This window comes from Meleagris gallopavo, chromosome 7, assembly GCF_905368555.1.
Source record: "Meleagris gallopavo chromosome 7, MGAL_WU_HG_1.1, whole genome shotgun sequence".
Lineage (NCBI taxonomy): Eukaryota > Metazoa > Chordata > Aves > Galliformes > Phasianidae > Meleagris > Meleagris gallopavo.
This window is the reverse complement of record NC_139410.1, coordinates 20,571,519-20,585,959: the sequence shown is the minus strand read 5'-3', so window position 1 is coordinate 20,585,959 and position 14,441 is coordinate 20,571,519. Positions and strand designations below refer to the sequence as shown.

The 14,441-nt window shown below is 37.7% G+C and overlaps 1 protein-coding gene across 2 annotated transcripts in view; it reads right to left on the bottom strand.

Annotated features, from left to right (window-relative positions):
* DPP4 (dipeptidyl peptidase 4) overlaps positions 1-8,594 on the bottom strand; it is a 38,199-nt gene extending 29,605 nt beyond the window's left edge. Inside the window, exons 1-5 of one of the 2 annotated variants that reach the window (XM_085227693.1) lie at positions 8,293-8,594; positions 8,129-8,213; positions 762-860; positions 257-351; positions 23-97 (exon numbers count right to left, since the gene is read on the bottom strand). In XM_085227693.1, the coding sequence (XP_085083819.1) occupies positions 23-97; positions 257-351; positions 762-860; positions 8,129-8,213; positions 8,293-8,298 (360 nt within the window). In that variant the 5' untranslated portion in view covers positions 8,299-8,594. Of the gene's footprint in view, positions 1-22; positions 98-256; positions 352-761; positions 861-4,791; positions 4,979-8,128; positions 8,214-8,292 lie in introns of those variants that run through there. The other variant, XM_010713675.4, reaches the window with a different exon arrangement.
* Between the last annotated feature and the right edge of the window lie 5,847 nt (positions 8,595-14,441).

Here is a 14,441-nt window from a genome sequence, read left to right as displayed (position 1 = left end):
AAGAAATTAAGTGCATTTGTACCTTTTCATACTTGTACTGCAGAAGAGCAAACCTCTGGTCAGGGGACAGTATAGCTGTTGTTGCCTCATATATGCTCTGTCAATAAGAGACAAAGAGAACATGTTAAGCACTGATTCCAGAGAAATGTTCAGGAAAAATATATAATATAAATAAAATTTATATAAATATATATAAAAATATATAAATATAAAATCTTTCCCTAAGATTGCACGTATTATATATAAGTCAACATACTATTGTTGTATTTAACAAGACTACTGAGGATGTTCCAGTTTCAGCATCAAAACGTAGAATGTTCCCATTAGGTGTTTCATGTAGATATTGATTTCCTAAAAGAGCAAGAGAGATGCCAATAAACAGTAAGTAAAATGCACATCACTCAATCCTTTCTCCCCTATTTCTTGAAGCAGGAAATAAAATTAAAAATTCTGGTCAACATTCTGTTAGCTTTTGTAATTAAAGGATGCTGATAGCACTGTTAACAAAATTGGGCTCACATCTTCAACTTTCTGGCACCTTTTTCTCTTGGGGTCCTCCTAGCAGTAGGAGAACAGTTTGCCACAAGCACAAACACATATCTACAGAAAAGAAATCACAACTCTTTGAGCTATGCACCATTTTGTAATAACAGTATTTAAGTATCTAATGTATTTTCAGGATATATTAGTCATCTCTGAGTATTGTGTATTTATAGTAGTACGTTTTCTTTATACGCATGCTATGTGTAAAAATAAATTACCTGAAATCCACTGCAAATTATGTGTTTTGTACACATAGTCATTGTTCAAGTAATTCTCTAGGGTATATGTTTTTCGTGAATCAGACTCAGAGCTACTTTCTGGAAGAAAGAAAGAAGAGAGATTTTGATGCTGTTACAACATTTTCCACCACATCTTAATAGTCAGGTTAAGAAGCTAAGTGTCTTTTGCTACTGGCAACTGATGTGCGTTAGCTAACCAGCTATGAGCCGCCAGGAGGGAGAAAGCACAAAAAAAATCCAGCAGTCAGAAAGGAAAAGGATCACAGCGCTACCTGGTTTTCCACCAAGTTATCGGAGTATCATAATGTCTGCTATGACATTAGTATTTTGACTGCAAAATTAAAACCAAGTACCTGATCTACTATGAAAAGACTAAGTGAAACTGAACCCAGCTAAACTTATGAGATTGGTCATCAGCAACAGTGTGACACAGCCAACATCTGTGAAAATATTTCTGTTTTTACTGGTTGCAGTGCCCTAGCCACTTTTTCCAAGATATAAAAGATTTCAACAGTACATTACACACATACACACATAAACATATATATCGAAATTGAGGTGTGTAATTCTCTCCCTGATTTCCTTCTGCCTTTTTAAAATGAACAAGACAACACCAAAAACCACCCTCATATAATCTACACATTCAAGAAGGAAAGCAGTTTTTATTTATTTCCTACCCTCCCCTCCCCCCAGTTATTAGCAGAGCAAATTAAAAGATCCATATAAACAATTGATAAAAACAATCCAACACAGTTGTTTAGACTGATCAGTTGGGATAATAACCTGCCACCATCAATTCTGAGCTTTCCAATCTTTTCAGATACTTTTAAACAGACAGCCTCTTTTAATATGCTGAAGAAGAAAAAGAGTACAAGGGAGTGAGAACAAAAAAAAAAAAGCCCACCTCACAAGATTGCTGTGGGGAATCTTTCTGCAAGTTGAAAAAGTGTGACATATGGAGCATGACAGGAAGACATTTATATTAGCTACTATGGTTTTACTCTTATTTCCAAACAATAAGTACGTTACTTATATACAGCACAGACTGGAGAACCATTGCTGTAGTGAAAGTCAAGAGCCTTAACAACCAAAGCTTTTAGTCTAACAAAGATTAAGACAATTACTTGCTCAGTTCCATCTGAGATTTGGCTATTCAGAAAAGTGTCACAAGTCTAGATATTTTGCTCGTTATGTTTCCACAAGAATATTAACTTCTCAGGTTAATTATTCTATATTAACTGAATATTTAATTTGACGGATTATGAACAAGTGTGTATTTGATATTCATGCACAGTTGTCTAGTTGGGAATATCACTTCTCTCCTTCCTAATTGAGTAAGTGTCACCTTCAATTAGAGGGACTTCAGAAGGCAATGAAATTCTCTCTTGGAAAAGGAGGAGCAATTTAAGACAGGTGGCTGATGAACAGGTTTAGGGATTTTTCCAAACTGCTGAATGTTTTTCCCCCCTGGTGACATACATATTTTGCTAAGGTCTCATTACTAAAAATCAGGCCACCATTAAGATTTTTTGGCTGTGTGTAAAATTAAAATTTCATTTTCTGTCAACACCTTCCACATAGTAACTGAATATGAAACGCCAAGCTGTACGGGTATAGTCATCAAAGTTTTAGTTGGAATATTTTCTTAGTTTGTGAGATAGAGCACTACCGCTATGTTTTTACTGCATGTATCTCATTCTGCATTTTACCTCTTTTGGTTTAAACTCAATTTTAAACAAACAAACAAACAAAAAAACCCAACCTTCTACCTCCCACCCCCCCCCCCCCCCAAAAAAAAAAAAAGCATCTAGTGGGCTTGTATTTTTACAAAATGAGTTACTTGTTGACATTCAAAAACATTTTAGTGGCTTTGAAGATTGCCACTAAAAGATTGAAGATTGTAGGCTAGTATATATTCACAATATATTCATATTTTAGCAAAATGGCTTCTTTCTCTCAAATTCCTCAGAGAGATTGTGAAAGCTGAATTTTCTCTCGTCTCTATATTTTTCTATTTTTCTTTCTTTCCAGACAGACTGTTTTTCTAAGTTCCAAATGACTCGCTCTTTCTATCTACCCTTTACTCCCCCTGAGCAACACATGCGTATTTACTATCATAGTGATGTATTAGAAATATGTACAACATAATACCTGTTACAGCAACAAAAATTTAGGTAAAACGTTCTAGAGAGAAGGCTATTAATCATTTATGTAAGGAATGTTCATACAAAGTTGATAAATAGTATTCTTTCAATTTCAGTGTTTTTCTTATTTTTTGTTTGTTTTTTTTTTGTTTTGTAAACATATATCTTCTTCTCAAAAGTAAGATTGAGTTTGTTTCTGTAGGTGTAAGGAGGAAAGGAAATAAAAATTCAACTGTTGTGTGAAGTTTGTGCCATGACAAATCATCATATCCAAAATTAAAACTGTTAAAATTACTTTTGGTGAATGCATTGTTTAAATTTCTATATGCAGTGCAAAAGAGCAAGAAAGGATGTAATCAGCTCAAAAGCAAAGGAAACCTGTAAAGCTACTAATAACTGAAACTTTACTACACGTTCAGAAGAGAAGCCTGATGCACGACATCCAAGAGAAAGCCAGCAGGTAAAAACAGTGACATCAGCCAGGGCAGTTCACCCAGCTGTCACTAAGGCTGCAGACACTTCCCCAGAGAGAGGCAATCATTAACTTTGTAGTTAATAGCTCTCTCCAAGTTGCCACATCTCATGCAAACTAAGGAAATAAAAGTGTTCTAGACATAGCAACCAACTGTTGGTAAATTTGTTTCTATGCGCTACTGAACATTTGAATTAAGATAATTCAATTAAATGACAGCTAGAGAAAGCCAAAGACACATAGAAGGAAAACATTTCTATTCTTTGTCGTCACTAAGTAGAATAGCCACATGCATCACTGAGACTATGGATTCTGCAATGCAGTGCAAGATGCATTAAAAAACTGGAGAGACAGTTATGGCAGTCATATTCAATAAAAGAGTGTTTGCTCAGACAAGTATATAGTATATTTTCAATGGCCTGATTAACCTACTGTATCTCCCTTACAAGTTTCTAGAGAATTTCACTGGTGACTTGAGTAAAGAAATTTGAAGTGAAGTGAGTAGAATTAACTACCATTCACAGGTTATATATTGTCCTTTTAAAAACATACAAAGTAAGATTCTCATCTAAACCTTAAGTTTTTAACCTAGACTTAAAGAGATTCTACTTCAAAGATACAATTCTAATACATAGATTAAAATTCACTTAGATATTTTCTTGCTTCCTCACTAAACATCCTTAAGCCTAAGGCCTTCCAAAAATTGTGATAATAAAAGACTTCCTACTCCCAAGAAAACTGGGACAGATAACAGCTGCCAGATTCATTCATCTTGTGGCATAGGTCTTCAAATATGAGAGCTGCATATCAGCCAAACACCTTCATATCTTTAAGCATCCTTTTCAGTTGCAAGCAAGGTGTTGACATAGGCAATAGATACTCCTCCACACCATCCAGTCACAAATCTGCTTAGCAGAGGACAGATCACAGATAGGATAAACAGGGTAAGCGTTGATATGTAACCATTCCCAAAGGAACAATGAGAGCTATTTGGAGGCTTTCATTTCATCTTCTTTTCAGTTATACATTAACAAAACTGTCAGGAAGATATGCAATCTCATCTCTTTTGAGTCCTTGAACCAAGAAGCTGTCTCAGCAAACTCAATGATCTTCATTATGAAATCCAGGATGACAAGAAGTCATTGGACTTTTGCAGCCAATAACCCTTATCTCTATTTGCGTTAGCTTTTTCCCAGCCACTAGTAATACCTAACTCATCAGTCAAGTGTCAAACTCACCAAGTCCTTTCAGGCGCCTCAAGGTTATTAACCTTCCCAGAACCTGCTATGCTTTTCCAACCAAAGGAGTGGGCACATTACTTTTAACAGAGCACAGGAGACAAGCACATTTTCACCTAACAATTACATTTCATCTCATTTTGTCAATATTTTACCTTGGGGAGTTAAATCTCCAGTACAGGAACCTGGTTTTAGACCAGACTGTTGTACAGCTCTCCACACTGTAAGATTGTTTGTTGCTTTCTCCTTAGGGCAGCAGTCTGCTAAATATAACACTGTCTCCTTTCTACTCAGCATTGGCTTCCACTCCTGGCTTTCCAGAGCCATAATGACAACCACTGCTAGAGAAGAGGAAATGCTGTACAGCCACTGGATGTTTTGAACTGTCTTTTGTATAGAAAGCTATAGAAGAAAAAAAAATGGAAGAAGCAAAAGTAAACAGAAAAATGATTTGTGAGCAGACAAACCATGTTTTTAAATAAATACTCATGCCTTGCAAGGTAAACAGGTGTTATTACATTCACCTCTTAAAGAACTCCTCAAGGCATAATAATGCCTTCATCATCTGACTTCAAATTTGACTTCTGGGTCTCTTTTGGGATTAAACTCTTTGAGGTAATGTTGTAAAAATACAGGGGCTACTTCAAAAGTAATTTCCCATTTTATTTTGTAGGTCCATGATGTCAGAGAGAGATGGTTGTGGTATGGCAGTAGTGGTTGAAACTTTGCACCAATATTCCATTACATTTTGTTGCCGTGTGACAGATGGCAGCAGAAGGGTGGTCTGACAAAATGGCGCCTGACATGGAAGTGTGTATGAAGTAAAGATGTTTACGGAGACCAAACAGTGGATGTGAGTGCAGCGAGGTGGTGGGTGGTGCGTTTCAGTAGTTCGATGTGAAAGACAAGTTGTGTTCCAAATGGCCATGGACATCTGTCTCACTATGAAATGAAGAGCTCTTGTTCATTGTTGGCAAAAACGCATAACTAATGGTGGTAATTGGGATGAAAAACAGTGTCTTGTAGTTGAGAATTTGCTCTATCAATGAGTGTCATTGTGCTCTTTGTATCTGTTGTGGTTTCTGTGGAAATAAATAAGAGGCATTACTTTTGGAAGGACCTATGAACACAAAGCATGGAATTTTGTACTATCACAGTTCTAAGCTGAAGAGCCACTGAAGGGATGCAAATTTATTATGAAGCATTTGCCATTGCTAAACCAGGGCAAGAGAAGAAACAGAAATAACCTTTCCCTTCTGAGGCCTATCATCTAGCCAATGAACCTGACTTCCTCTGTAATGGCAAAATTTCAAGTCCTTTTATAGCACTCAAGTCCACTTATCTAACTAATTTTGCATTGCATGACTACTAAACTTATGAAATTGAAGTACACTGAGGAGCATGGCAGGGAGAATGCCAATGGTAAGAAATTCAAACCCAGTATATTCATGTATGAGAATAATAGTTTTCACCCTCTGCAAAATGCTTGAACCATTGGGATGAAATAAAGATTTGGCAAAAATTACAATTGCTTTTATGAGGGCTAACTTTGATTTCACATAGTCAGTTACGCGAGTTGCTGGATCTCCTCCCAGTTTTACCTCCTTTCATTCTGAACTCAGTCCAGTCCCTGTACTGACCCAGAAGACATCCTCAGCTGACTTGCATGACCTTAGTTTGTGCATAAGGGCAACGCAGTCAAACTGCCAGTGACTAAGTGTTCTCACCTGTGAAGAGCTAATTATAAGTACACCACCTGTATACTCTCAGCTAACAGAAAACATTGGTTTAACACCCTTCAGTTAAAAATTCAAAGTTCTTGAACTTGCTTTAGTTACAGTTTTTATTCAGATATTAAAACAGCCTGATTTGGGAAGTCAGAACTTCAAGTTTGCAAAACAGGACCTCTCTCTCGCTGTATCTACTTTATCCTTATTTTATTACCTAGGTGCTCTAGTCATCCATTAATTTAAGCCATGCGTAAGAAGACATGCATTCACACTGCTCTTTTACAATAGACAAAGCAACACAAGCCAGAGTTGGTGATATTTTGTAATTCACGCAGCAGAGGTGATTTTTCAATTTTGTTTTTGATTTCTTTTACTATAAAACTGAATGACAACTCCAAATTGCTGCCACTTCTCTTGCAACAGGATTCCTACAATCTATGAAAGAAGACAACCCATCTGATTTTCAGCAAGATATAGCATAGCATTACCTGTAAAGAAGCGATGAAGGTAGAGTAGCACTATTAAGTCCCATGTACTGAATTCTTTGACTAGGCATTACATTATGATGCACGCATACACCTGATAAGCTATCAAGACTCCTTCTCTTGCAATTCCCAACTTCTTAAACTTGAAGTCACCTCAGAAATCTGCTTTTTTTTTTCTTTTTTAAGATAAGTGGCAAAAAGCAGCCCAATCTACCAGAATGAAGCAGCAAAATCTAGCAAAGTGAAGAATTAGTAGATATTGATGCAAGCTTTAGCCCAGTTAATAAGAAACTCAGATATCTAGACTTCAGATACCCAGACTATGAAAAACTATTTTCTATTTTGTGATATTCTTAATTACAGAAATGAACTGTAAAATAATTTAATGTAAATTATACCATGTGAACAGTACAATGACATAAATTTTGCTTCTTTAACCGACTTAAACACTAGAACTTCCTATGCACGTAAACAATTACTGTGTTTAGAAAGAAATCAACAAATATATCTTCTTTCTTTTGGGCAACATTTTACAAACATAAGGCCACCAAAGATCTGCTCTACAAAATACTTTGTTTCCTTAGATCTTACAGTGCTGAACTGTGCAGCTCCTGACTGCACAGCTGTTAATCATAAAAACATAATGAGAGGGATTAACCTGCAGCTCTGCCCTACCAGCTGGGAGCAATGCGGTACTGGATGAGGATTTAATGCTGTTTTAGATTAACAATTCAGTGCTGCAGTATCAACCTGGAAGGTACAAACTGATCAGAGTCCAAAAACGCATTCCAAATCTTTTCCTACTTTTCTGACCTCTGTAACAGTACAGCGTGTATAATCTCACTCAACAAACATTAATAAACCAGAAGTTGTGCAAATAAAGCAAATTAGAAAACAATCATATTTCTTCAATACACCCAAGAAGTCCTGCAATTGGCTTTTTATTGTTGTTTTGCAGATTTTCGGGAAAAAAAAAGTGCTGAATTTGATGACACTGATGACTAGTAGTTCCTAAATTTGCACGGAAATTAAATGACTTTTTAATTTCTCTCCTCACAGCCCCCATCCTCCCAGATGAGGCAGCTCCTTGACAAAACACTTCCCAGTTTCAGAGGATTCTTGAGCACTAGCTCTAAAGTAAGCTCAAGCACAAACTTTGAACAAAACTTTTCCCCACAAAGGGGTGGGCTTCACGGCCGCAGACCCCTCGATACCGACCAAGCTCCGGCGGCTGCAGCAGTACTACCCCCACCGTCCCGGCCCCGCCGGGGACTTACCGCCGGTGAGCAGAGCCAGCGGAACGGCGATCACCGTGATGACAACGGCGACCCCGACGAGTCCCAGCAACCACTTCAGGAGGGTCTGTAAAGGGAAGTCCCGTCAGGACCGCCGCCCATCACCCGAGCCGGGCAGCCCAGACCCTTGCCTCTCCCTCACCCACCTTCATGCTGCTGCAGCAGCGCGCGGAACGCGGCGTGCGGCTGCGGGCGGGGCGGGGCGGCTGCTCTGAGCGCTGGAAGCGGCGCTCGCCAACGGCCCGTCTCGAGGCGCTGCCGCCTACGGGCACGCGGCTGGGGCGGCGCGGGGCTTTGCCGCGGAGCCCGGGGAACGGTTACCGCCCGCAGCAAGCGAGCATCGGCAGAACTCCGCGCGACGGTTGTGCAAGATCTCGTTGTTCCAGCCGGCCCTGCAGCTTCGCGTGCTTTTCTCTTTTCTTCCCCCCCCCCCCCCGCCTTCAGTTTAAACGCTTAGAGCGTGGGGACGAAGATGTACGTTAGAGAGGAAGGACCCTTGACACATAAAGTATTTTTGAAGGAAATCAGATAACGACCACACAGAGGTCCCTCAAGTGAGATGCCTTAAACGTTAATGGCAAAGCTCCTAATGGTTTAATAACGGCAATATTTCGAGTTTCTGCTCTCTAAGCTACTTTCTTTGACAATCAAGTCCTGGAAGTACTGATAAAATTGCAGCAAGGAAGGGTTTATATTAACTTCTTTGGTACTGCTGTTGACATGAAAGGGAGACGGTAGTGCAAGGCTGCAAAACGGAAGCTGAAATCAAGAACAGAAAACAGGAGTATGTGATAGGATGAAAATTTGAAGTTTAGCTCTGCAGAAAACCCTGGTTTATCACATCAGACAATTCTGCATAGGTTGCTCCGAAAGTAATGCCTTCCATTTAATTCAATGAAAACCACAACAGATACATAGAGCATAATAACGCTATTTGATAGCGCAAGTTCTCAGCTACAAAATGCTATTTGTTTCAACACAACCACTGCCATTAATTACACATTTTTACCGGCAATGAACAAAAGCCTGCGTACTGTATTTGTAAATATCTGCACTAATGGACATGCCCCACTGTCATTGCTGTCTCCACTGCTGAAATGCACTATCCACCACCTCACTGTGCTCACAGCCTCTGTTTGGTGTGCACAAATATTCAGCAAGCATCAATGAATATCAGTGGGGGGCATTTTTTCCACATGGAGAGATAAAATTCCAAACCTTTGCTTCATACGTTCTTCCATGTCAGACGCCATTTTGTCAGACTGCCCCTCTGCAGCCATCTGTCACATGGCAAAAACATGTAATGGAATATCATTGGGAAGGTTCAGTCTCTACTGCCAAACTGCCAACATCCATCTCTGCTGTTTTGGTACAACATAATAATAAAATAGGAGGCATTACTTTTGGAACAGGCCTCATATTTCTAAGAGGAATTTTGAGTCTGTATTGGAGTAGTACAACACACTGCAGGAAAGTACTGGAAATGGCCTGGAGATAATAAAATTATAAAGCATTTTTTCGTTAAAAAAAAAAAAAAAAAAAAAAAAAAAAAAGAGCATCACCAAATAGAAAGATGTGGGATTTTAAAAAATGTTTTAAGAGGAGAATTTTAGCCCCCCCCCCAAAGTACTTATTAAGTAGTGAGGTTTGTGGTTTTGTTTCAGTTCATCTTTGCTTTTTCCCCTTCTATTTGCATAGCACTAGCACTTACCAGAGAAAGATGCAAGATTTTACTGCTTCAAAAGTATAACAGAAAAGTATGTGATCCACTGAAGTAAGAGGAAGAGACATGAAACCAAAGAAGATAACAAATATTCTTAGTCTTGCCTGCCAAATACTTGTCAGAGTAAATGCTAAGCACAGCATATAGAATTTTGTTCTGTTTCATAATCTGTATCTGGAACTGAGCTAACAACTTGTTATGTTAGACACAGATATTAACGGCTGGTAGGCATGGAAAGTAATAGATATTAGCTGGATGTAAGTTTCCACTATGATAGTTTTATCGACTGCTCTCCTTGAAGGCAGTGGTTACCACTAGCTATGAAATAAGCTATGAAATAAGCTGGTGCTAGCTATATCAGTTTGCCTTAGGAATACTGTTAGTGTTATATGTCAACCGTTCCATGCTGCTCAGCTTAAGTTTATAATGTTGTATCTAACATGCTGCAAATTCACAGCTTGCTTAACACTATTTTCTGTGTATAAATGAGTCCACAGTGGACTGTTACAAAGTACAGTTCCAGTTTTTCACTTTAAATTTCAAGCTAGTACCACATGTATGTTGTGAGATGTATGATCAGAGTTTCAGAAGTCTTACAAGCCCATGTGAATATTCAATAACTCTCTGGTGTACTGTGTTATTAAGTGCCTGACTCATCTTATTCACAATAAAGAAAAAAAACCCACAAAAATAGAACAAAACCCTGAAGTGAATTTTCATTTTCACAGTGAACAAGAGTCAAAACACATATAATTCAGCCAAAGTGTTCTTTGTTTTCCATATTCAAAACATATAAATACTGTAGTGTACTGCAGTCAAAGTTATAATCTCAGTCTTGTGATAGAATGCATCTGAATTGTACCGAGCTTTCTGTTGGCAAGTTGCAGTTTAACAATGTATTGAGAAGTTATTTGCAAGCTTTTAGTGTTTCTCAGTGGTTATTTTAAGAAAGATCTACACTGACATAAGCCTAGCTTCTGTGTTTTTCAGTGGGCACACAAGTTTAAAGAACTGGAAATCTGGCTATATGCATCTAGACCAAGATGTCTAATAATCTACAGCACTTCTGGCTCTGTTGTGCCAGGGAAGTTTGTGAGACCAGTCTTCTATACTAAGAACCAAATTAATTATCCATTAAGATTGAAGATAGAAGGATATGCTTTCCATTTAGTTGCAATAATAATAAGTACTGTTTCTTGACAACATTTAGGAATCTCAAATTCTTCTAGTCTGATCAAAGTATCAGAGGTCACTGGCATATAATCTTTGTAATGGTGCTTCTGGGTACCCTGTCGGATGGTCTTTCATGGAAACCTGAGACCCAAAAAGTGGCTCCAGCCAAGTGATTAAAATTCCTTTATATCATGGGTTTCTTCTGAAATCAGAGATCTGTTAATATGATGCCAAGAGATTATGGAAATGAATATCCAGGAGTGGCTGCTACACAATAAAACCTGAGAAACCATGGCTGTTCAGCATGCTGCATTCATAAAGAATGCAGTTAAGCAAGTTGTATAATTAAGAAGAGCTATTTACTAGAAGGAAGCAAAATACAGCTTTTATCCTGAAGGATATCTTTCCTAAACACTTGGTTGGTACACCAGATGGAATGTCTCCTTCAGATTTCCAGCCTTTGTAAACCTCAAGGCTTTGTTCTAACTCTGTTTATTTATTCCAGTCTTCCCTCTAGAAATCTGAAGAGCTCCAATGGGAAAATTGGGAATAAAAACATTCTGTTCTGCAGAACAAAACAAATATTGTTTGGGACTAAAATGCATAAAGACTCTTTTACAAACACAACAATAATGTATTCCAGGTGTCTCAAAGTGCAGCTACAGGACACAAATGAAGTATTGGAAAAAGTTTTACACTAACTTCAGGGCTCCCTTCAAATGTGCTGTGATGAAGGAAAGGTATGAGTGCTGCTTACACTAAACAGTGTTCAAGCTCTACTTGAGTAAAGTGTGCTTTTTGATAGCACATGTATGATTTTTTTTTCCAGGAATTTATTTTTGTTTCTTTACATTTTGAATCTGAAATGGCATAAGGATAGTTTGGTAATTCATTGTTACAGTGGTTCTGTTTGAGAGGATTTTGAAGAGAGAGTAACTATAAATCAGAAAAGGAAATAAGAAAAAATCCAAAAAACTTCTTTTCTGTGGTTATATTAGTAGGACAAGCATTTCAGTGTGCCTAATAGCACCTGTCATTTAGTTCTTTCAAATTTATATATGTGTATATAAATAATACAAAAAAGAATTTCCTTGCTACTGAAGATTCTTGCCATATGTCCACAGTGCACACCTAAGTGGCTATTGTATCTCAATTATATTTTTATTTTATTTAGAGGAAAAAAGATTTAAAAAATCAAATTGAAATTAGATATTTAATTCCAATTAATTCTCTTGTTGTTCTTGAATGTGCTTATATTTCCAGATACTTAGCAAATGGAAAGGGATAGGTAGGATGCTGTACATTTCTGTATCTAAAATGCAGTTAATGAAGAAGGTAAAACTGGGAAAACTTTTTAATATAAGGACACTTGGAAGTTCTGGGTAGCGCATGTGCAGAGACACAGAGGTCTCCAAATACAAATATTAAAATACGCAACATCTGAATCCACACTTACAGTGGACACTTAGAGTACCAAAACATCACTGCTACTATTTTCATACAACTTAAAGAAGGTAGAAGGTTCAGTTTTCTAATAGAGTGAAGAAGTCAGTATGAAGTGTATAAGTGAATAAAAACAAAAGAAGTAATTTTTTTTTGCACTGTAATCTACATTTATGATGCATTTACAATGTATTTCACATAAAATGGAACCCATACCCTAACTCTTTTAGTATACTTAAAGCTCATATAAAGTGTAGGGACGAATCACAATGGCATCAACTTTTATAGCTCACCAATGAAGACCCCTTGTACACATCAGAACATTTGATTTCAGAAAGATGTATGTAGTTTGGTCCTTGAATGAAGAGGATGAAAAGGAAGATCAATGTTTCTAAGAGTAGATGAGGGTGTAGCCCTGTAGGTAATTCTGAAATATCCTCCTGAGCAAGATCCCCTTTGGCAGCCATACTTGCCTTTATTTGCTGACAGCAAATTGAAGCCCCCTCACACAAGCAGTAGCACCACAGGGAACACAATGAAAATAATAACAGACAGCTGTTACTTCATTGCCTGAAGACTTCAAAGAGCATCTATTATTTGCAAGGCATTTCAGGGCCACTCTAATTTTTCTCTACAAATGCATCATTCATAGCATGCAATACCTAGATCCTCTCTCCCTTACTATAGAGCACAAAATCAAGACAAGAATATAAATAGCAATTCTGTGTAGGCTTTACTGCTGCAACTATTCTGCTCCCTCTGAGCCTGAAGACATGGATAGGTGGTGTTTAGTACAGAATCTTTGAGGAAGTGGCTGCTACATGTTTAGGTTTATATCTTTCACTTGATTACGTCTAGCATGTACAAGAAATATTCAGCACATACCTCATTTGTTCCCCCAAATGAACTTGTTCTGTGATTTCAGGATAAGCATAAGTCCTAGTCCTGCTGCTAAGCTTGTATTTGGGACTGCTGGAACATGCTCAACTTCATCTGACTTCTGATTCATGCTCTAGATTGGGACTCAGAAAATTAGAATGTAAATATTTTTGCTGTGTTCCGAACAAGCTGCATAACTTTGAGAAAATTATTTATACTCTTCTGTCCTTAAAAACATCTAAAAATTTTATAAACATATGGAAAAACAGTATTTACATAGCTGACAAAGCCATCATCATGAGGTGCTCAAAAACATTGGTGACAGACACCACAAGTAAGTGGGCTTGTAACTCTGGAACCTTGTCCTTCAGAGCAATAAATGTCTTCTGCAGAACAAAATAAAACACATTAAAGACATTTGCTCAGTTTATAGAAATAGAATATTTAAATTTTTGTACCATTTCAGCCTAGACCATATGGATCCAACTGTATATAACTGAGTCTTTAATATGGCAAAGTTCTACTGAGTTCTAACTGCTTTAGGTTGGATTAATGTTGCTGTCAAAAATCTGCTTAAGTACCAATTTGGGTGTGATCAGTTCTGATCTGAAACTACAGAATATTTCTTCACGTACCATATTCAGAGAACAATCTATCCATAAATTCCAGACCACTAGTGAATGTTGTAGATGTCTTTAAAAAACAAAGGAGACATAAAACTAGTTATTCCTAACAAAATTATAGGTTCCAGTTCTGATTCAATACCCGTTCTGCTAGATACCTGCTGAGACCCTTGGTTTTCTCTTAAAACACTACCCCCATTAGGACATCTTAGTACGTATCCCTGGCATATTGCTATTATGACAAGGGATGAAAAAGGGGCTGAAGACTAATAAGAAGAGATGCATAAAAGCACCTGAAGCTATCTGACTTGAGAGTTGCAGTTACAGCTATACATACATACAGAAACACATCCTGTCCAACTGAAAGGAAATGCTAGAAACACTGAGATCTGCAGGCAAAGGATTCTGTGAACATAATGGAGAAGGCATAAGTTACTAAAATCGCAGTTGCTCT